General features: G+C 45.2%; 1 protein-coding gene across 4 annotated transcripts; it reads left to right on the plus strand.

Moving 5' to 3' along the window:
- Nucleotides 1–1404: 1404 nt before the first annotated feature.
- On the plus strand, nucleotides 1405–22933 carry LOC136483641 (la-related protein 6B-like). 4 transcript variants are annotated; one of them, XM_066480753.1, is made up of 11 exons: nucleotides 1405–2078; nucleotides 14393–14443; nucleotides 14515–14596; nucleotides 15374–15468; nucleotides 15563–15748; nucleotides 15868–15947; nucleotides 16057–16153; nucleotides 17303–17350; nucleotides 17430–17498; nucleotides 21533–21673; nucleotides 22152–22933. In XM_066480753.1, exons 1-11 carry the CDS (start codon nucleotides 1713–1715, stop codon nucleotides 22542–22544), a joined length of 1608 nt encoding a protein of 535 aa, XP_066336850.1. In that variant the 5' UTR covers nucleotides 1405–1712; the 3' UTR covers nucleotides 22545–22933. The 4 variants fall into 4 exon arrangements, with proteins under 4 accessions (XP_066336850.1, XP_066336852.1, XP_066336851.1 ...); XM_066480755.1 differs by having other exon boundaries at nucleotides 15677–15748; nucleotides 22152–22924; XM_066480754.1 differs by lacking the exon at nucleotides 14393–14443 and having other exon boundaries at nucleotides 22152–22928.
- The last annotated feature ends 1335 nt before the right edge of the window (nucleotides 22934–24268 follow it).

Raw genomic sequence — 24268 nt, forward strand, 5'->3', positions numbered from 1 at the left:
AAAAACTAATACTCTGGAACTTTTTTTTGAATTGCGGTAAGGAAACTCCACTGTGTTAATACGGAAAAAAGAACCGAGATATATGAAAGTGCCAGCAGGACATAGAAACACAAGAAATAGAAAAATACGAAGGAAACGGAACACTGCCGTGTTACCAGAAAAAAAGACATAGGGACATCACGAGCCGGACACGGAAATGAGACAGTATAATTAGGTTGGACGAAAAAACATTAGTGGCCAGAAATTTTGGCTCTTTAATATTAAGTAGATATAGATATAACCATCCATTATTAAAAAAACAAACACAGACCACAAACAGCTTACACTCAAAGAGCGGCATAGAAACAATAGCCGCCAACTAAACACCCAAGTCTATTAGAAGACAAATATCCATTCCTAATAGTGCAACTTTTTATCGCGGGTTCATCTTTGGATTTTTTTATCGCAGGTTTGTTGTGTTATTTGACCTGTACATAAATACACATCTATAATCTATATATCCATTATGTGTGTAACGTAAATATGATAGAAAGGCTTCTCCTAGTTTTTTCATATATAAGTTATTCCTTATTAAAGCTCTTTTAAGCTTATATGATTAATTTTATAGTGTGATGAAGATGAGGGCATTCTAGGTTTAGTTTAAATCAAACCATCTCAAATTATATTAAATTTATGTACGGCCTGTTCGCTGGTTGGTTTCTGGGCTGGTTTGGACTGGCTGATGCTGGTTTATTGTGAGAGAAAAAATACTATTGACTGGCTGGTTTGGGCTAGCTGAAACCAACAAGCGAACATGCTGGTAAACTATTATCAACATTTATTACAACTTAGAATAAACAAAATATCCAAATATGTTTTATGTTAAATTAAATAATAATTATTTCATACGCTAGATATTATTATCCTTTCATATAAGTTTATCAAACTTAAATAAATGCTTTAATAATGTATGCTAAGAAACGGCCAGAGCACGAGAGAAACTACGCACGTGGTATCGACCAGGCACCGTCCACTGAAACGACAGCCCCGGCCCACGTTTAGAGAAGGGTAATAATATAGTCGGTTTGCTGGTTGTAAGGTTTTTTTTAGCTTTTTTTTTAGCCCACTCATATAGTAGTTAGCTCTTTACAGTTAATACATGACCCACTTGTCTCTCTTACAGACTTTCTTAGTTCTTGTGCCCAAGCCGGCTGTAAGCTTACAGCCCGCTTCTCCTCTCTCTTCTCCTCTCTCTCCTCCACTTCAGCATTTAGTCGGCTTACAGCCTGCTATTATACTTGCTCTTGTACTCACTGCCATCCGGGCTCCACACCCGAGTCAACCTCCTTCCGTACACCGGGCCCATACACCGTAAACGCAATCCGCTCGCAACAAAATATCGGACGCCCGGACAAACCCACCGCACCATACACCGGGTCCACGCAGCCTTCAGACCGTCCACCTCCGCTCCGATCGGGGAGGAGGCGGAGCGTGGCGGCGGCGCCGACCGAGACCGATCCCCGCGGTGGAGCAGAGACCTGCGCGTATAAATACCCGACCTCGCCGGCGCCCGCGAGCTTCGAGAAAACCTCCTTCGCCGCGCCTTTACCCTAACAGCCTACTAACTAGCTGCGGCGCTCCACTATCACTCGCTGCTACTGCACCTACTCCGCTCTGGTACTGTTGCTGCTGCTTCTGCTGGTGGTGGCACCCAAACCCTAGGCCCTGCCCCGATGTCGCAGCAGGAGGCTGCGGACCCGCCTTTGGCGACAGACGAGCGGCCGGGGGGTCTCCCGCGGAGCGGTTCCGCCAGCCGCCTCAACGCGCAGGCGCCGGAGTTCGTGCCGCGCGCTGCCGCGGTGCCCCCGCCCCCTCCGCCGCAGACGGTGGTGCGTCTGTTCGCGCCGCCGCCTCCTTCCGCGGCGTTCTTCGTCGCAGCACCCCCGCCTCCGCCGCCCCCGTTCGAGTACTATGCGGCGGTCGCCACCAGTGGGGGTGCTAGGTTCGGTCCCCACGCCGAGCATGAGGCCGAGGCCGAGGCTGAGCAGCCGCCGAGGGACGGGAGCTTCGACGACCCCGTGCCCAAGATCAGGAAGCAGGTGGGTGGATGCTCCTCTCCGTCGTTCCTGGTGATCCCTGATACGATAGGTGCAATTAGAACACTAGATCAGGAATAGAATTTGCTCAATTTACGACATTTTTGTAGTCTCACAAGCTGTCTACGTCATCCGATGTGCTTCCCAGTAGTCTCACGAGGAACGAATTTTGCTTAATGTGGAATACATCTTTTAGTCTCACAGATATGCTGGACACATGCCATGAAAATCAATTTGCAACTTTGGCCGCTTTAGATGTGTTTGCATTGAACAGAAAGGCAAGCATTGTTCAGATTGAACTGCCTGCTTTTGATGTGCCAATGGTAGTGTAGGTGGCTTAGGAGCTGCGTAGTGCACATGCTATTTAGTTGTGGTGAAATGGAGCAAGGGGTGGAGCTACATGAACTTACTGGGATCAGTTGACCGGTACAAATCTGGCAAATCGGCCAAATCCTAATATCCTACACAAAATCACTGTTTACTAGTATATTTAAGTGATGATTAGTGGAACTGGCTCTGGCAATTCCATTGCCTGGCTCTGCCCCTGAATGGAGCCGCTAGCAGTCGAACTTGTCAAAGTTCTGGTATTTTGCTATTTGTCTATTTGTAGTATCTGTTAGGATGGATACTGTTTCATGGTAATTCCTCATCTCTTGATGGTAGGGGAATTTTGGTTTATTTTTTAGTTTAAGCTAATGAATTGATTTCCTACCTTTCCTGCGTTTGATGTTAATAAATCATGTTTAAGAAATCAGGTAACAAGGACACATTGTGGTTTCAGGATCTATTCTTTTTTTGGGATCTATTCTTTGTTATGTGATCTACTTCGATAACTCATTTAAGCCAAACCCATTGCATGCTGTTGAGAGGTAGATGTGTGATGCCAGTTGATGATATCTTGACTTCATACTATAAACAATCTAGGATCGTTTAATATTTGTAAAGTTCAACTGGTCAAGGAAGCAGGTGCCAAACTAACTTGGACAGTCGTATTGAATGAAATGACAAATTTTGTTATGATTGGGCTGTCTTCTCTTAGTTGTATCACGATTTCTATTGTTTAGTTGAGACCAGTGTTTTTAAGGCGCCGCGTAGGCGGTGAGGCACTCGCATGGAACAATGTGTCCTGGATGCCTAGCCAAAAGTATGAGAGATCCAACGGGACTGTAGTCAGAACAGAGGAAAACGATAGGGAACCAACCAGAAAAACCATGCAGCCGCCTCCTCATACGCACCAAATCCAGCGCAACCTGGGTCATCTTCGGCGGCGGCGGCGGGTCCAGAAGGGGGCCATGATAGAGATCTATCTGAGGGAGCAGCGCAGTGAGGAGTGAGGAGCTGCAGCAAAAGGGAGGGAAGAAGCAGAGGGCAGGCTGCACGCGCACAAGCGAGAGTAGTGCGAGGGAGGGATATGTGGCGACGCTGTACCTGTGTGAGAGAGAACCAGAGAGCCAGGCGCAGGCAGTGTGTGTATGCATGGGAGCGTGCATCCGTGTCTTCGTGACCTATTTACATGAGAAGGGGTATTTAAGGGAGGGCCCTCGTGGGCTGCCTAGTGGGATGGGCCATCCACTTCTCTTTTAATTTGCCATTTTCTGGTTTTCCTTTTTCCTTTTTCTTTCCTCCCCCTGCTGCTACTTTCCTATTTCTTAGGATGGTAAGGTGTCGCCTCACCTCCCCTTATCATTGTGAGGGGGTAGGTCGCCATGCCTCGCCTCGCCTTACCACCTTAAGAACCATGGTTGAGAGGGGCTGCACCACTACCGTTGTAATAATGATGCAAGAAATTTAACTTCTCAAATTTGTACCTGTTAGGATTGATTTGATTTTGATGGGTTAAGCAGTTAGACTTAACTGATTCTTCTGTTGGGTAATGGCAGCGAATAAAAAGTGGGCTTTGACTCCTTAATCTTTGGTAATGGATTGATTGTTCAAAGATCCCGTATCAGGGGCTATATTGGTGGGCAGGAAGCAGCATAGATTGTAGCTGAAAGAAGTTAACAGGCAAGGAGATGGAAGTTGTCACTGGTGATGGTGGTGGCAATGGCATGCACAGGGAAGGTAGGGGAGGAATGGTGGTGTCACTTGGAGGAGATAAGTAGACGAGGTTGAATCTCTTTTCTTGTTTGATCCAAAATGGGTACATGGAGTTAAAAAAAAACTGGGTACATGGCTTCTCCTATAGAGACCTAACTTGACTCCCAAACAACTAATAAATTTAATCCTTTTAGATTGGGTCCACCCTTTCCTAATAGTCTACATTCTTAGCTTTAATAGCTAACAGTCTCAACTTTCCTTAAAGAAGTAAAAAACCAACTCATGATATCAAAAGGTATCTTGCCGATGGGGTAAAGTTGATGGAAAAAAAGGAAAGGGTGTGTGCAACCCTTCTGACAGCGGTGCCGCCACGCTGGGCTAAGCCAGCCCATGGTGTGGTGGCCCATGACATCCAGAGGGTAGATATTTTTATTCATTTGAATGCATGTTGACGGCGAAAGAACTTGACGTCCATGTTTAGAGTATGATCTGTAGTTCTAGTATCGACTAGGATCTAATGTATTCCATGCTGCTGGAATCTGGGTTTATAGTGTTAATGTGCTAATTAAATTGAAATTTTCAAATTGTGAGCTTATATAGGACTAAAGGAGGCTGGGTTGTTTGTGATGTTGAATATTTAATACATTATTATGGGAATTTTCGGGTGCCAATGGTTTGCTCTATTTGGTTGAGCAACCCCTATTCGATATTTTAATTTGTATTCAAGTTTGCTAACTTCGAATTCCATTTTATTCAGCTATTAGTTTGTTTGTTTCATTAAATTATAATTTTTCAGGCCCTAGAGCTCTGATTATTTAATCATGTTATTTGAACCAAATCATAATGTCATATTTGGTTCCATGATTTTGTGTTATTAGTGTACTTCATGGTTTTGTGTTATATTATACTTCACAGTTTTGTGTTATATTGTAGTTCATCTTTTTTTGTTAGCATTTCTAGTAAGCAATTGTTCATGGGATGCACCAATTGTACTGCAAAAGCATTATACCCGTCATCTTGGCCGTTTAAAGTTGGAGAAAAGTTGTTGACATGCTCACTTTAGTGCAAAATTGTTTTATGAAATGCAGCAAAATTGTACTGGGAGTTTTTTGGGCCTTGATCATGTATTCATGTTGATAAAATGGTTCCTTAGTGCACATTGGGTAAACTAAAATTAAGTTGAAGATGAGGATGTTATTCTTCTATTGGCTATCAAATATCAACTACAATTGGTGCTCTGTAGTTCCAGTCTGATGGTGCTTCATTTTATGTTTCAGTTCAGCCAGTGTTGAATTTAAATTTGATCTATTAAATTTTGTAGTCTTGTGACTGGTAGTGGCCTAGAAAATCCAGACAAAGACTGAGAGCGAATAGGTCTCGGGAAATTGTGATAGATTGATATGGGTACAGGGAGTACAATATATATAGGCAAGGATCAAGAAGGGGTTATAGAAACACCCAATCAACGGTGATCCTTGCCTAACCAATAATCATCTACCATAATCCGTAGAGGCAGCCCAGCCGATAGGCTTGGGCGCCAGGCCCATGGCCAGCCCATAAGGCGCCTATTCTAACAAGCCCCCGCAGTCGAATCGTCAGTCACTCTGCACGTTTAGACTGGACCTGAACTCCGTGAACACTGAAGAAGGCAGCCCTTTGGTGAAGATATCCGCATATTGTGACGAAGTGGGAACATGCAGAACACAAAGATCACCAATGGCGACTCGCTCCCGGACAAAGTGAAGATCAATCTCAATGTGCTTTGTTCGCTGATGCTGAATCGGGTTGGTGGTTATGTAGACGGCACTGATGTTGTCGCAACACCAGTGTGGCGCGCCGGAGAGGGGCATGCAGCTCTAGAAGAAGCTGGTGCAGCCAGGTGGCCTCAGCAACTCCATTGGCCACCGCGCGATACTCGGCTTCAACACTGGATCTTAACACCGTGTTCTGGCGCTTGGAGGACCAGGAGACAAGATTGTCGCCAAGAAACACAGCATAGTTCGAGGTGGACTTGCGGGTGTCTGGACAACCAGCCCAATCAGTGTCGTTGTTGACGACAAGATCAGTCGAAGTAGACGGTCGCAGCAGGAGACCAAGGTGGAGAGTGCCTCGAACATAGCGCAGAATCTGCTTCAGAGTTGCAAGGTGAGGCTCACGAGGGTCGTGCATATGAAGACAGACTTGCTGCACAACATATGCAATATCCGGCCGGGTGAACGTCAGGTACTGTAAGGCTCCAGCGAGACTGCGAAAGTCTGAAGGGTCAGAGACAGGGGCGCCATCTGCTGCAGTAATCTTCGGATTGGTGTCAACTGGAGTGGAGCACGACTTACATTCTGCCATCCCGGCGCGATCAAGAATGTCTAGCATATATTGTCGCTGAGAAAGAAGGCCATCACCACTTCGCTGAACATGCATACCGAGGAAGTAATGCAATTCACCAAGGTCCTTCATAGCGAACTCCCGCTGAAGGGCTGAGATGATCCGCCGAAGAAGGCCGGGTGAGGAAGCTGTGAGGACGATGTCATCAACATAGAGCAACAGGTAGGCTGTGTCTGATCTGCGCCGGTAAACGAAGAGCGAGGTGTCTAACTTGGCTTCAACAAACCCAAGGGACAGCAAGTGTATGGCCATGCGACTGTACCAAGCACGAGGGGTCTGCTTGTGGCCATAAAGTGACTTCTTCTGGTGACAATCATAGTCCGAATGAGCTGAATCTTTGAACCCAGACGGCTGCTGACAATAAACTGTCTCTGTCAGGTTGCCATTAAGAAAGACGTTCTTCACATCAAGCTGGTGGATGGGCCAGCGGCGAGAGAGAGCCAGGGAGAGCACTGTGCGAACAGTAGCTGGCTTCACCATGGGAGTGAATGTCTCATCAAAGTCCACACCAGGCCGCTAGGTAAAGCCACGGAGAACCCAACGCGCCTTGTGCCTTTTGAAGGAGCCATCAGACTGAAACTTGTGCTTGAAGATCCACTTGCCGGTGACAATGTTGGTCCGAGGGGGGCGAGGCACGAGATCCCAAGTGTGATTCTTCAGCAGGGCACTATGTTCCTCTTCCATTGCAGCTCGCCAATTGGGGTCGGCAAGAGCGCTACGGAAGGTCTTCGGTATCGGTGACATAGACGTAGCGTGGTACGCAGCAGGCATCCGAAAACCGCTCTTTGAACGTGTGCCCATGGCGTGTTGGTTGGTCACAGGAGGGACAGCAACAACACCTTTGGGCAGTGGGAGCGGCGCGGCTGGTGCAGGTGCAGCCGGGGCGGCGGTGACAGGAGCAGGCGGTGGTCGAGGTCGGCGTGTGTAGTGGTAGGTGAAGGCACGGTCTGGACGAAGAGGCGGGAACCCGGGCGGGGCTCGCGGGGTGCCTGAGGAGGCGACACCAGCACCGGGGAGCCCGCGGTCGGTGCTGGAGACAGCGAGCTCGCCGAAGCGCTGGCGGGATGTACAGCAGGCGAGGTGGAGCGCCTCCAGTCGTGCTGGGCGTGTCCTGAGCTGCGCGTGGCGCGGAAGGGGTCCCGGCGTCCGCAGCGCAGGCGGCATGTAGAGCGCGGGCGCTGGGGGATCAACAGTGGCCGCTAGAGGATTAGTAGCAGCCACAGGAGGCGTCGGGGGCCCTAGGCACAGTCTCAGAGGGACCGGCAGGGGCGCTGGTGACGCCAGAGGTGCTGGATGGTGCTCCTGCAGACAAAAACTTGTGCAACGGTCCAATAGGAGCGGGCGCAACATCAGTAGCATCAAGAAACTCAAAGTTCGCCGGAATACTAGGACCATTGCGCTCAGCAAAGGGGAAGGCCGTTTCATCGAAGATGACGTGCCGGGAGATGATGACTTTATTGGAGGAGAGGTCAAGGCAGCGGTATCCTTTGTGGTGAGCGGAATAGCCTAGGAAGACGCACAAGGCAGACCTAGGAGCGAGTTTATGAGGAGCGGTGGCGGACATGTTTGGACAACACTTGCAGCCAAAGACTCGTAGGTGATCATACGCCGGCGGCGTGCCGTACAGGGCAAGGTGGGGCGCGGAGAACTGTAGAGTCTTGGTGGGCAGTATGTTAAGCAAAAGAGTCGCTGTGGAGAGGGCCTCCACCCAGTAGGAGGGAGGCATAGACGCCTGAAAGAGCAGTGAGCGAACGACATTATTGATGGAGCGAATAATGCGTTCGGCTTTACCATTTTGAGGCGAGGTGTAGGGGCAGGACATACGAAGATGGATGCCCTGGGTGAGGAAGAAGTGACGGGTGCTAGAGTTGTCAAACTCTTTCCCGTTATCGCACTGGACAGCCTTGACGTGGGCGCCAAATTGGGTGGAGGCGTGGACGATGAAGTGGGCAAGCGTACTGAAAGTGTCAAATTTGAGTCGTAAAGGAAAAGTCCACAAGTAGTGAGTGCAATCATCAAGTATAACCAAATAGTATTTGTAACCAGAAACACTGACAACTGGAGATGTCCACAAGTCACAATGAATAAGATCAAACTTGCTAGACGCACGAGAGGTCGACGTATGAAAGGGCAGACGAACATGATGCCCTAACTGACAAGAATGACATAGACCTGAACAATCCTGAATGTGACAGGAAACACTGGACGCAAGCTTCGACAACGCCTCATGACCGGGGTGGCCGAGACGCCGATGCCACAATGGGGAGGGAGCCTGAGCGACAAAGGAGGTGCTGGAGGTAAGCACAATGGATAGAGCGGCCCGGAGCTATTGCACTTGACGATCTCGGTCCGAGATGGAAGAATCTTCACAGAACAACCAGCGGGGTCAAACTCAACAGAACAATTGTTGTCGATAGTGAATTGACGAACAGAGATGAGATTCTTAATAAGTTGTGGCGACACAAGGACATTATTAAGACGTAAAGTAGGGGACAACTTTGTGGAGCCAGTGGCAGTAACAGGAAGCATAGAACCATTACCGACAATAATAGATGAAGGAGTAGGATACCGCGGGAATAGAACATGTGAAAGGGAGGAAGACTGAGATGTCATATGTGAAGTAGCACCTGTGTCGAAGTAACACTCGTTGGACGAAGGAGGGGTCAGCGACGTCGTGTCCCAAGAAGGGAGGCCGGCCACAGGGTTGTAGTACCCCAGGGCGACCCACTGTCTTGAGCCATCAGGGGCAGCGACGGCAGCAAGCTGCTGTTGGGCGATGAGTGCCTGCTGCTGTTGGGCGAGGAGGGCCTGCTGCTGTGCCTGCAGATGAGGAGGCACCGGGATGGGTGCCAACAGAGGACGAGGACCCCCTGGCCACATCTGAATGGAGCCCATCCATGGGTTGTAGACGCTGGGCCAGGGGCGACCACCGGCGGCAGGTTGTTGGGCGCCGACCGGCTGTTGCTGCTGCTGGGCGCCAGAGGGAGGGCGGTGGCCTCCAGTGTTGCTGCCACCAGGGCCCCCCTTTCCACCGCCGCCGCGCCTGCTGCAGCGATTGGCGTTGGAGGACTTAGGGCCACCAGCGCCCCCGGAGCCCGTGTTGGACTTGGGTGAGGCAGCACTGGAGGAGCCTGCTGTAGTGGAGGCAGCTAGAGCAGTGGCAGGGGACTCCTTGTTCTCCAATGTGAGTTCCTTGAGGATGAGGTCATCACGAGCCTCCAGGAAGGTGGGGAAGGGCCGGCTGCGGCATAGGAGGGCCCCGACGTGGCTGAAGCGCTCGTTGAGGCCACGGATCACGTTAAGGACGAGGGTGCGGTCGGTGATCACTTCGCCAAGAGCCGTGAGGTCGTCAGCCATCTTCTTCAGCCGGTGGCAGTAGTCGGTGACGGAGAGGTCACCCTGGACGAAGGTGCGAAACCGCGTCTCAAGGTGGATGCAGCGAGCCTCCCGGTTGCCGAGGAACTGTGACTCGACGGCGAGCCAGGCATGCCGGGCAGTGGAGCCCTGGGCAGAGATGATCTCGGCAAGGTCGTCGGTGAGCGTGGCGACGATCCAGGACTTGACGACGCACCGAGCCCAGTTAGGGGAGATCGGGGCCGGAGGTTCCTCGCGGACGCGGTCCTGAAGAGAAAACTTGCCGAGGATGAGCAGGAACTGATCGCGCCAGCGGTTGAAGTTGTCGGAGTCGACGTCGAGGACGGTGGTGACGTGGTTCCAGATGTTGTTGACGGCGACGGCCTGGGCGTGCAGTTGCAACAGTGTCATGGCCTCGTGGAGGAGCATGGTTGAGGCGAGGTCGGGAGGAGACGGTGAAGATGTGCTGGAGGAGGCGCCGCCAGGTACACCAGGGGCAGCGGCGGCGGTGGCTGCGCGCGCCAGGGCTTTGCTGGCGCGGGCAGCAGCCGCGTCGTGATCTTTGGCGGCGGCTGCAGCCTCCTCCTCGGCCTGGGCAGCGCGAGCCAGGGCGGCCTGGCGCTCCTAGTCGAGAAGTTGGGCGGCGGCGGCGGCGTCGTTCGCCTTCTCCTTGGCCTGGCGGGCCGCGATCTCGTCAGCTGTAACGTCCCCAGACCTGGGGGAGGTGGGGTAGTGGGAGACATGATGCGCGGCACGGCAGGGCCGGCGCGCAGGGGTGTGCAGCGGAAGGGAAGACCTAAACCTAGGCGTCTGATACCATGAGAGCGAATAGGTCTTGGGAAATTGTGATAGATTGATATGGGTACAGGGAGTACAATATATATAGGCAAGGATCAAGAAGGGTTTATAGAAACACCTAATCAACGGTGATCCTTGCCTAACCAATAATCATCTACCATAATCCGTAGAGGCGCTTGGGCGCCAGGCCCATGGCCAGCCCATAAGGCGCCTATTCTAACAAAGACAAATTGTTGCATCTTATTATGTGTTGTAAAATTACAACAACAACAACAACAACAACAAAGCCTTTAAGTCCCAAACAAGTTGGGGTAGGCTAGAGTTGAAACCCAGCATAAGCAATCAAGGTTCAGGCACGTGGATAGCTGTCTTCCAAACACTCCTATCTAAGGCTAAGTCTATTCTGAACAAACAAACAAAAAAAAACATGCCAAGAAACGCATACACGTCAATGTCCATAGTGACTATAATACAGTAACCCTCCAAAAGTAACAAATACAACAACAACAATAACAACAAAGCCTTTAAGTCCCAAACAAGTTGGGGTAGGCTAGAGTTGAAACCCAACAGAAGCAATCAAGGTTCAGGCACGTGAATAGCTGTCTTCCAAGCACTCCTATCTAAGGCTAAGTCTTTGGGTATATTCCATCCTTTCAAGTCTCCTTTTATTGCCTCTACCCAAGTTAACTTCGGTCTTCCTCTGTCTCTCTTCACGTTATTATCCTGACTTAGGATTCCACTACGCACCGGTGCATCTGGAGGTCTCCGTTGCACATGTCCAAACCATCTCAACCGGTGTTGGACAAGCTTTTCTTCAATTGGCGCTACCCCTAATCTCTCACGTATATCATCGTTCCGAACTCGATCCCTTCTTGTATGACCGCAAATCCAACGCAACATACGCATTTCCGCGACACTTAGCTGTTGAATATGTCGTCTTTTCGTAGGCCAACATTCTGCACCATACAACATAGCAGGTTTAATCGCCGTCCTATAAAACTTGCCTTTTAGCTTCTGTGGTACCCTTTTGTCACATAGGACACCAGACGCTTGCCGCCACTTCATCCACCCTGCTTTGATTCTATGGCTAACATCTTCATCAATATCCCCGTCCCTCTGTAGCATTGATCCTAAATATCGAAAGGTATCCTTCCTAGGCACTACTTGACCTTCCAAACTAACATCTTCCTCCTCCCGAGTAGTAGTGCTGAAGTCACATCTCATATACTCAGTTTTAGTTCTACTAAGTCTAAAACCTTTGGACTCCAAAGTTTCCCGCCATAACTCCAGTTTCTGATTCACTCCTGTCCGGCTTTCATCAACTAGCACTACATCGTCCGCGAAAAGCATACACCAAGGGATGTCCCCTTGTATGTCCCTTGTGACCTCATCCATCACTAAAGCAAACAAATAAGGGCTCAAAGCTGACCCTTGATGTAGTCCTATCCTAATCGGGAAGTCATCCGTGTCTCCATCACTTGTTCGAACTCTAGTCACAACATTGCTGTACATGTCCTTAATGAGCCCGACGTACTTCGTTGGGACTTTATGTTTGTCCAACGCCCACCACATAACATTCCTTGGTATTTTATCATAAGCCTTCTCCAAGTCAATAAAAACCATGTGTAGGTCCTTCTTCTCCCTATACCGCTTCATAACTTGTCTTATTAAGAAAATGGCTTCCATGGTTGACCTTCCGGGTATGAAACCAAATTGGTTCATAGAGACCCGCGTTATTGCTCTCAAGCGATGCTCGATAACTCTCTCCCATAGCTTCATAGTATGGCTCATCAACTTAATTCCTCGGTAATTTGTACAACTTTGAATATCCCCTTTATTCTTGTAGATCGGTACCAATATACTTCTCCTCCACTCATCAGGCATCTTGTTCGATCGAAAAATATGGTTGAACAGCTTGGTTAACCATACTACAGCTATGTCCCCGAGGCATCTTCACACCTCGATTGGGATACCATCCGGTCCCATCGCCTTACCTCCTTTCATCCTTTTCAACGCCTCTCTGACCTCAGATTCTTGGATTCTCCGCACAAAGCGCCTATTGGTGTCATCAAAAGAGTCATCCAACTGAAAGGTTGTGTCCATATTCTCACCATTGAACAATTTGTCAAAATACTCTTGCCATCGATGTCGGATCTCATCCTCCTTTACCAAGAGATGCTCCCTTTCATCCTTAATGCACTTAACTTGGTTGAAGTCCCGTGTCTTTCTCTCACGAACCCTAGCCATCCTATAAATGTCCTTCTCTCCTTCCTTCGTACTCAAATGTTGGTAAAGATCCTCGTACGCTCTACCCTTTGCCACACTTACAGCTCGCTTTGCAGTCTTCTTCGCCACCTTATACTTCTCTATGTTGTCCACACTCCTGTCATGGTACAAGCGTTTATAGCATTCTTTCTTCTCCTTAATAGCCCTTTGGACTTCCTCGTTCCACCACTAAGTATCTTTAGCCTCACGTCCCCTTCCTTTGGTTACTCCACACATCTCTGAGGCTACCTTCCGAATGTTGGTTGCCATCTTGCCCCACATATTGTTTATGTCGTCTTCTTCCTTCCAAGAGCCCTCTTTGATAACCCTTTCCCTAAATACCTCTGACGTCTCCCCTTTCAGTTTCCACCACTTTGTTCTTTCAATCTTAGCTTGTTTATCCCTACGGGCACGCATCTGAAAACGAAAATCTGCCACCAAAAGCTTATGTTGAGAAACAACACACTCCCCTGGTATCACCTTGCAATCCAAGCATGCTCGTTTGTCCTTTCTTCTTGCGAGGACAAAGTCAATCTTACTACAGTGTTGTCCGCTACTGAAGGTCACTAGATGAGATTCTCTCTTTCTAAAGAAAGTGTTGGCTATCATCAGGTCAAAAGCTACCGCGAAGTCTAGAGCTTCCTCCCCCTCCTGATTCCTACTACCATACCCAAAACCTCCATGAACTGCCTCGAAACCTGCGCTTGTAGTACCTACATGCCCATTAAGATCTCCTCCTATAAAAAGCTTCTCGCTACTAAGTATAGCTCTAACCAGGCCATCTAAGTCTTCCCAGAACTGTCTCTTAGCACTCTCGTCGAGGCCTACTTGAGGGGCATACGCACTAATTACGTTCAAGACCATATCACCAACGACAAGCTTGACTAGGATAATCCTATCTCCTTGCATTCTCACTCCCACCACACCATTCTTAAGGCTCTTATCAATCAAAACTCCTACTTCATTTCTATTCGCGACTGTCCCTGTATACCAAAGCTTGAAACCTGTATTGTCCACCTCCTTCGCCTTCTGACCCTTCCATTTAGTCTCTTGAACGCATAATATATTTACACGCCTCCTAGTCGCGGTATCAACTAATTCTCTTAACTTACCTGTAAGTGACCCTACATTCCAACTACCTAAACGGATCCTAGTTGGTTCGACTAGCTTCCTTACCCTTCGCACCCGTCGACTCTGATGCGAAGACCCTTGCTCATTTTTCACTACACCCGGGCGCCGATGTAGCGCGCCACTAAGGAAGCGACGACCCGATCCTTGGCACCATGCCCAGATCACGACACGGCGCGTCACGGGGGTGACGACCCGGCCCTTGCCCATTTAACACCATACCCGGGTTCCGATATGGCGCGTCGCTAAGAGGGTTACGCCCCAACGATTTTCTTTCGGGTTTCATCTCCATTTAAGTGGCTAAGTTTTTACATTGGCTCGCCACGCCTAACACAACCCTCCTCCTTTACCAGGGCTTGGGACCTGCTATGCTGGGACACCAAAGGCGCCCCACCATAGGCGGAGTTATGTGTTGTAAAATTACATCTGTTTTTTTTTCCTGTGTTTTCTGATTTCTCAAAATCTGACCTTGTAGGTGGAGTATTATTTCAGTGATATAAACCTGGCCACCACTGAACATTTGATGAGGTTTATTTCAAAGGATCCTGAAGGATATGGTGAGTCGCGTGCTTGCTTCTGAAGCTAGTTTATTTTGACGTGCACATATGAAGTTATCACATTGATACCAGTTGTTGAATTTATGGTTTTTCTTTTTGAAAAAAATATCATTATTTAAAATTTATAGCTTCTTTCCATCATTAGAAACCAAGTCATTTTTAATGACTTTCTATTTTAAGGTGATGGTCAGAATCATAGTAGGCTTTGAAAGGTGATATTGACATAGTCTGGAGGTTTAATATTTGTATATATAAAGGGTATTGTTCAATTACTTACATTTATTATATCCTGTTTAATTTGTGACATTATCCTATATACTGGACTAATTTTCTGATAGATGCACTTTTGGTTGGATGCATCTTATCAGGATAAGGTCCATTCAGTGTACTCAAAGATTTGGTTCATGGAGCAAATGGTTTTCGGTTGTTTTTTCTTACTTCTTACCGTGAACTTGGAATCAATTGATTTTCACTAGTGCTACAACTAGTTCCTTTTTTTTGAAGTGCAATCTATTATACATTCTCTTTTATCGAAATTAATAAAAGAAAAATGGTTACAATATTTATTAGAATAGTGCCCTCAATCTCCTTATGTTACAGAAATGAGTTGTCTTAGAATAAGACCTTTTGGTCATGACTTCAGTATGCTATTTTTTTTATTCAACTGCTTCTTTTGTGGAAGCTGATTGTGCTTAATGTGAGAAATCTAACTTTTATAATCAAAGTGGACAAATGCTTTTTAGTGGGAAAACTAATGTACTTTCTCACTCAATGTAGTGCCAATATCAGTTGTTGCTGGCTTTAAGAAAATTAAGGCTTTAGTGCATAGTAACTCCATGCTTGCTTCTGCTCTTCGGACTTCATCAAAGCTTGTAAGTTCCATGATAATCCAATTGGGTAGTTACACTTGACCGTAACATACACTATTGTGTTCTGAAGTTTCTTACTTCATTCAATACTTCATAGGTCATAGGCATAAGATTAGAGGCATCATACCCTCACTGTTGGTTATGTCCTCTGGAAATCCATGTTGCTTATGCCCGCAACCATATTTTTAAATTATTTTGGGCATTTATACAGGTGGTCAGTGATGATGGAACAAGAGTAAAACGTGAGCAACCATTTACAGAATCGGATTTAGAAGAACTCCAGGTGACTAGCAACGCTTTGTGCATTGAATGGCACTACCCCCATTAATATTGAATTATTATCTAGTTATAAAAAAACCTTTGCTAGACTGTCAGATAAGAAACACCTCTTCTGTTTTGTAGGCCCGAATTGTTGTTGCAGAAAATCTCCCAGATGATCATTGTTACCAGAATCTGATGAGGCTCTTTTCAGCTGTTGGCAGGTAAACGTTAATGTAGGTCTATATCAAGTGGACCACTTTCTATTTACTCATGAAAATGGAAAGAACCATACACTGTATTTCTAATTTATTTTGTTTTGTCATTTGCCAGTGTGAAGACAATTAGAACTTGCTATCCTCAGACTCCAAATGGCACTGGTCCAGCTACTAACAGATCTGCAAAGCTAGATATGCTTTTTGCCAACAAAGTAATGACCTTCTTTGTTCGTACTTTAATATCATGTTACCGGGAAATGAACTCTAGTAGCTACTGTAAATAAATGTCTCATAGGGTCCATTGAATTGGAAATAGATATGCTTTTTGCCAACAAAGTAATCGCTATTCCTGATTTTGATACTTAAATATCATACTGCAATTGAAAACTGTTTTGTACTGCTATCCATAAATAACTACTTTTGGTAGGGTCTGTTGAATCTTCCCTGAACCCTGCACCCTAGGAAAGTAAAAAAGAATAGAACATTGTTCAAGTAGTAACACGTCAGGCATAATTGGTTAATGGGATTTTAGAAAGCCTACTTGCTCCTCAACATCTTGTCCTTGCATTGGAGACACTAGGCCCATAACTGTATCTGCAGCCCAGGAGGGTGGTGACAACCCTAGGGCAACTACCACTGGCCTTCATGCTGTCATGAGTCATTGTATTTTTAGGAAGTTTTACCTTTTGTTAGTTAGGAAAAATCAGATAATCTATAAGATCCCATGTCTATATGAATAGAGGATATGTATCATGATTAATGAAGCAAGAAGTTAAGGGTCAAGCCCATTTCTGCTGTTAGCCGTCACTCCGAGCCTCTTGTGCCGCCTCTCTGCCATGCTGCACCACCTTCATGGCCGCTGGTCACATCTCACTCAGTAATGCAGGCACCTAATACCATCTTTTCTTTATCGCTTCATAAACCAAGCCCCGATCCTGACATTTGACACATATTGCACTGAGAACATAAAGGAAACATTAGTTTGTGGGTTGTTGGTTCATGAGTCTTTTATATTCTGACATTTTTATTTTTTCTTGAACGGGCTTCAAGAGATGCCTGTCATATGTTAAGAGGAATGAAGAACCAGTTTACCAAACAAACCCAAAAATGAAAACAAAATCTGGAAGTTTCTAACATAATTTCATACATCGACACCATATTTAAGTAAAAGGCTAGTGCTGAAAAAATAGGAACACTGCTTCAAATGGCTAAACATATCAAATAATAAGATATGAAACTCGGTTTAAATGAATCATTATATTTTATGCAATAGACAAATTATATGTCTTCCTTTTCATCATAGTCTTGTCACATGACGGTTATGTCCTGCCAAAATAATAATCACTTTTCTTTGATGGCAGCTTCATGCTTTTGTTGAGTATGATACTATTGAAGATGCTGCTAGAGCGGTATGCGTTTTTTATATAATGTTTCAATATCACATTTGTTTTGTAAATGCATTATCTTATATTGTTTCATGAATTACAGATTGTGGAACTTAATGATGAAAGGAACTGGAGAAGTGGGCTTAGAGTTCGATTGTTAAGCACTTGCATGGTAACCTTCCATTGAACTTCATTAATTGCACATGGGATGGCTTAGTGTTGTATTGGTGTTTATTGTTCAACTGCTTACATCTAGATAGCAGCGAAGGAGAATAGAATTGGTGGAATTGGATATATTGCATTGTGGTACTATTCCCATTTACTCTAACAAGCAGGAACTTGGCATATTACCTCGAGATGTCATATTACAAACTAATCATATTACAAAAATCCTCTGGGGCTTTGAAACTGCTATACTACTATGTGTACCAATATAGCAGTTTCAAAGCCCTGGATGAGTCTTCCAGAAATGGGTTTATTTTGAATCTACTTTTTAGTGAAGCCGAAACTGCCCAATGCCCAAAGGCCAAAGCCAGGATCAGAACAATAGGGTGATGAGGAAAACTTATTTGGAAATTTGAAAGCTCTCTTTAACTGCTCTGCTATAAACATTATAACACAATTTTTTCTTAAAAAATAGGGACAAGCCATCCAACTATTGTCCTAGTTGGTTTTGCTGTTTTGGCCATTAAACTAGAAAACCAGGAATCTTTGACCATCCAACTAATGATACTGTTCATATTTGGCGATTCGGCAGTTTTGATGTGGCTTGGTTGACATGGAGATAAATGCTGACATGTGGGCCTGACTGGCACTTGTCGTTCACGTCACCAAAACCACCCATAAAAACATCCAAATGGTCAAATACGAATGGTGTCAATAGTTGGATGGTCAAAGATTCCTGGTTTTCGAGTTTAATTGGCAAAACCAAGCTCGGACGATAGTTGGATGGCCAAAAATAGACTCCTCCCAAAAAAATAGTGTGTGGAACTCTATGCACTAGTATTAGAGATAGCTGTTGTACATGACTTGTCTTGTATCTATCTTGTACTGCAAGCCAGTTCCAGCTATATATATGCAAGGTCTTGTTTCAAAAAAAAATATATATGCAAGGTCAACCAACCCTAGGGGTGTGAAGTATTTTCATACCTCTCTACATACATGCACTTTAGGAAGATGCATAAAACCATGAAGAACATATTCATTATTTTGATTTCTTATTATCCCCTTACCAAGTTACTGGGGTCAACTGAAAAGTGCAGGTAAGAACTTTTTTGATTAACTTTAGTGTGAAGAAATTGAGGAGCTGTCTGTCATGCTCTTTTGTGTCCAATCATATCTGTCTATTTTATTTTTAATTTTTGCTACTGATTTTACTACAGAAAATTATTAATCCAATTACCGCTTATGAAACCATTGTTTTGGTAAAAGAGTAACAGACTATTGTAAGTGGTGGAGCCACAGATTGGCTTGGACCAAGTCTGAAACCCTGTTAAATTATGCGTAAGCTTTTGATAATCTTGTTTTTCTTACATTTTTATGTAGGTGTGCAGTGATCTTTTTTTGTCTAGGACCTGGGCTGCAGCATGGGCAGCCTGGGGCGTAGGTCCGCTACTGACTACCGTTCAACTGTGCATAGACATCCATCCACCTATCTTGTGTTAAGTACTTAAGTATGTCAAGACATGCACCTGAATCGAAATTCTGAGCTTATTAGTCTTAACATGGGCATGTTTTAGCCTTTACCAGCATGACTGGTTTGATTCCACCTTGTTTAATCACAATCTATCGCATTTTTGAACTTTTAACTGCGACAAAGAAGAAAGGACTCCCATTTTTGTTTGAATTCTGATCTGTTGGCAAACTTTTGTGAACTTCTTTCCCTTGAACACACACGAGAGCTGCACATTATTATATTAAGACCAAAGGGGGGAAAGAACACCATACAACACCACACACTCACACCTTGGTTTCTAAGATTACAAAATCACCTGGAAAAACACAACAACGACCCCTGACCTAGAATTCACTCATCTGGGCAGCAGACCAGTCAGCTAAGAAATACCTCTGCACATGCAATCCCCCCAGTCTCAGTTTATCGGAGGCAAGAGATAAGGCACCACTCTCTCCTGGTTGGTAAAGGAAGTCGTTTTGGACAAGGTTTAAATCAAACATTGGGAATCTAAATCATGAATAACTTTTAAGGTGTTGAGTTTGGAAATGTGAAAACCATATGAATAGATTTGTCTTGAAAAAATACTTAAATAAAAATATACATATATCACTTGTCAATAAATATTTCTATAGAAATAAGAGGTCAAAGTTATGTTTTGAGGACCGTGTCGCTGTCCAAAACGAATTCTTTTACCAACCTGGAGGGAGTACTATTTAGATTTGGAGAAACTCTGTTGAACACACAGTGATTCCTGTGATTCCAGAGTGTCCATGCTCCTAAAATGACATAGTTCAGGCTTTTCCTTGCCAAACCAGCAACAGCCTTGCTGGCTCTATCACACCATCCTTCAAAGGATGTCTCACCCAGCTGAGGTGAGAGGCTTTGCATACCGACTGTCTGCAGCAGGCCAAACCAAACATCTCACACAAAACCACAGTGCACCAAAAGATAATTTATTGTCTCTGCATCCTGGTTGCAATGGAGGCAATGAGAGGGATGATGAAGACCATATGCCTAGCCAGCATATCCACAGTCCAGCACCTGTTAAGTGTGACAAGCGACGTGAAGAAGTGACATTTGCCCGGTGCCACGTCTTCCAGATCCTCTCCCAAGATTCCAACCTCACTGCTCCCTGGGAAAATCCTTCATAAGCCGCCTTTGCTGTGTACTGTCCACTTGTGTTGAGTTTCCAAATATGAGAATCATCAACACCAGGTTGTAGTTCCACACTAGACAGGATGTCCCATAATTCAAGGAATTCAACAATGGCACGCCCTGAAAGCACACCTTGCACATCCGAGATCCAAGTCTGGTTTGTGAGATCTTCCAGGACGGTTTATTTATTTGCTCTCATCTTAGGAATGAGAGCGATGAAGTGTGGAGCAAGGTCAGCAACTGCATTGTCCATGAAGTCACCTATCCTTCCAAAACAGAGTACATGCTCTATCACCAACTTCAGAGATGACCACCATAGAGAAGAAAGCCCTCACACAGTGATGCACATGGATAGGGAATTCCAGTATTCCACCCATGGACTACTTGGCTTGGTTTTTTTTTCAGCCAGAGCCACCTCATTCGTGACAGGCCTAAAGCCTCCCACAGGTCACAGGAACACAGTATCACACAAGAACACACACGAACACGAGTGGTTTGGTGGCTGGAATGACTTGCCTTTTCTGGTTTTCTCTTCTACTAATAGCCAACGTGAGCTACAAATCAGGCTGTGATAGCCTCTAATAAATGCAGAATATTACCAAACTAATCGGCCTATTACTTCCAACAATTACTCCATGCTGAAATTTAGCTAAAGTAAATGCTATGAACCTAGACACTAGCATGCCTACAGGATTATTTCCAACAATTCGGAGCGCCCAACTGAGGTTCTGAAGTGCTGAGATGCCAAGACTGCCAAGTTTGCGCACGCAGGGTGGGGGCGGGTGCAATGTGTGTTGTGCAACGCTGCCAGGCAGACCTTCCTCCTTTTCCAAAGAAAGCTTTGCGCCTTTGCCTGATCTTATTTATTTCCTTGATGGCCCAAGGTGGAAGGTCTACCACCATATCAAGATAAATCAGCATTGACGTGAATAAATTGCACTAAAATCTGCGCGGCCACCTTTGTTAGAAGTTCAGCTTTCCAACCTAGGAGCTGATGAGCAATCAGATCGATAATAGGTCACACCTGTTCCTTTGTCAGCTTCCAAAGAGAGGGGCAGACCCAAATACATGGGAATTCCAGCAACTTACATGGAAGGTGACCTTGTACTGTACTGATATCAGTGGGAGTAAACTGGATAGGCTAAGAGGCTGCTCTTCTGTACATTGGTCTTGAGACCTGACTCCTGATGCCTCACCAAACATTTGTGAACTATTATAATCAAATCATTTGAAGTTTAGCATCTGTAAACTGTGCTGTTCTGAACTTTTTTGTTTATTGCATGATAATCATGTCTACAGTAGATGTTTTCCCTAACTTGTTTTTGTATTGCAAAACAATTTTCTAATTTATTTGCTGACTGCTTTTCGCAATTCAGACAAAGGGAGGTAAAGGGAAAAAGGGTGGGCATGAATCTGATGGGTATGGTGAGGAGGAGAATGTCTCCACTTCTGATCAACCAAATGATAAACATTTAGAAGGAACACCTCAAATGTCAGATGTGCCTGGAGAACACATGGTATGACTTCCTTTTACTTTCTAGTCTCGTTTATTTTAATAGTGGAAAATAAAAAATGAAACAGCTATGCTTTGCCTTTGCCAGAATATTTTCAAATATGGGTACTATGTACATGTATCTTTAAGCAGAACATGAGAATGCTTATTCTTGGTTTCAAGGATTGAAAAAACACCAGATGCAGAAAAAAAAATGGACCTCAGCACTGTACTTTGCCTTTTCCAGCTGACCGGTTTTATGCGTGTGGAACATATCACATCTGTTTATACTGGATGGTTGCCACCACTTTTTATCCCAGCTACTCTCTACCATTGGTTTGTTGGTTCAGAATCAGCGATATATTATTGTACAAGGATTTATTGTTTGTGGTTCTCATTAGAAGGTTTAATGATCGATTTATTGACTGTCTGGTTGTTATACCTGAAAGCTCACTAAAGAGGTTTATTTGTGACAAACCTGATATCATTTTGATTTCTTACAGACTGAGGATAGCACTGGAGATATGGGACGAGGACGTGGCAGGGGACGTGGTCGTGGTGGTAGGGGCCGCGGGCGTGGTTACCATCAACAGAACAACAATCAACACCACCAGAACCACCATCAGCACTACCAAAACAGTAGCCACCACAGTAACAGGAGTAGTACCCATCCAGTGGGAACCCCACCATCTGGCCACTCAGTCAAGATTGAGCAACCATCTGGCCACCCAGTCAAGATTGAGCAGCAGCAGGAGGAGGCAACTCAGTCACAGCCCCTCACAGCGGCTAACAAACAGCCTCCAGGTCCCCTCATGCCGGATGGCACACGTGGATTCACCATGGGCAGAGGGAAGCCGCAAACATTGACGCCCAGAGTATCCGAGTCTGAACCTTGAACAATGAATTCGAACCCCACAGATAGGGAGATGAGACTAATGGGTTGCTGTTTGCCATGTTGATACATATGCTGAGAGACTTGCCTTTTAGAAGTCTGTCCTCGGAGGTTGCTTTCTAATTTATGGGAGCCAATACATTTCTGCTTGTGCTGTGTGTACTTCCAAAACCAGCAGACACTGGTTTTCGACTAGTACGATTGCGGCCATCTTGTAGTTTCATTTTTGCCCCCCTTTTGCAGTTTTGGGTGCAAGACTGAAAAGCAAAAACTCATGTTAAAAAAGCTGGAAAGAATTGAATCATTGTAAAATAAGATTGTGTTCCTTAGCCGTTTGCAGGAGACTGATCATTTCGATGCTTTTACCTTGTTTATTATTATCCATTAATAATTTGTCGCTGAAGAACGGTGAACATTGCCCACTTGACCAATTGAATTATCAGAGCCTGGCAACTCCCTGTAGTAGGGCTACGCTAAGTTAGGTCAAATCTATATCTGTTCTATACTCTATTCACTATTCTACTTCTATACCAAATTATAAGTCCTAGCTTTTTTAATACATATCTTTTATTATATATCTAGATGCATGACAAAAATAATATATCTAGAAAAAGTGAAAATGACTTATAATTTGAAATGTATATGTTTGTATCTCTTATAAAGTTAAACCCCACTACAAAATTTATCTTATCCCATGCGATCCACGTCATCACAAAGACCCACCAAATCACTAAGCTCAAACATTAAATTGCATTTACACAAATGCATTTAAATAAAAGATAAGACTACAGTTAACGAGGTGGAAACCTCTCCATCTTCCTAACCATGTGGCATGCCCTGCTTCTATAAAAGCAATAAGCCCACAAGCATGGTCGGAACCAACCCAAAATTCAAGTGATCAAAGATATAACAGTCCAACAATTGACCCATAGTAGCTAGGGAAGAGAGGCAACGATTCACATAACAGTCCAACAATTGACCCATAGTAGCTAGGGAAGAGAGGCAACGATTCAGTTTAAAGATCCTGTAGCAATGCGCGGGGTATTTTCTAATCCTATGGCCATGTTTGCTCCTCTTATAATCCGTACTTTTCAACTTGTTTTTCAGTGGGAACATTGTTTTTCTCTCACAACAAATCAGCCAGAACAGTGTTTCAGCTTCTTTTTTCAGCGAAGCGAACATGGCATATATATCTTATAGCGGTAACATCACTGATCTTCTATGCCAACATACAATTCATCTACATCATCTTTCACTAAATGCCACATCATCCTAATTAATTTCAAACTTATTAATGTAGCCACCACATCAACTTCCACTAAATAAAATTATTATTTTCAATATATAAGAAAAATACGAAGTATCTATCCACCATCCACACAACAATGCTTGGGATATCTTCTAATAATTCACAAGGAATAACCAATTTACCATTTTTCATTAGAAGAAAGGATATGTTTCTTGGTTGTACATCTTGAGAAGCCAATTCGTTGAATATCATTGATAAATTGACTTGCTCCATAATAAAAAGGTAAGAAGTTCTGTAAGGATATGGTTTCTTAAAACCGTAATTATGGGAAGTGGGTGTCCGTCCACCTGGACGCTCCATTGCTGCGCCACGACGCTAGCCCAACGACCACCTCTTATATGCTCGTCCACTCCTCCCTCTCCACTGCGCCTCTCGCCTGCCGCGACTTTCTCCATCAGACCTGTCGTGGCCTTCTCCAC

This window comes from Miscanthus floridulus, chromosome 9, assembly GCF_019320115.1.
Source record: "Miscanthus floridulus cultivar M001 chromosome 9, ASM1932011v1, whole genome shotgun sequence".
NCBI lineage: Eukaryota > Viridiplantae > Streptophyta > Magnoliopsida > Poales > Poaceae > Miscanthus > Miscanthus floridulus.

Bases quoted from the DNA above. Each gene is read 5' to 3' on its own strand.
- LOC136483641 (XM_066480753.1), top strand. From the start codon at position 1,713: ATGTCGCAGCAGGAGGCTGCGGACCCGCCTTTGGCGACAGACGAGCGG. The intron at 14,444-14,514 runs GTTATGTGTTGT...CTGACCTTGTAG, and splicing joins GGCGCCCCACCATAGGCGGA to GTGGAGTATTATTTCAGTGA. The intron at 15,948-16,056 runs GTAAACGTTAAT...GTCATTTGCCAG, and splicing joins CTCTTTTCAGCTGTTGGCAG to TGTGAAGACAATTAGAACTT.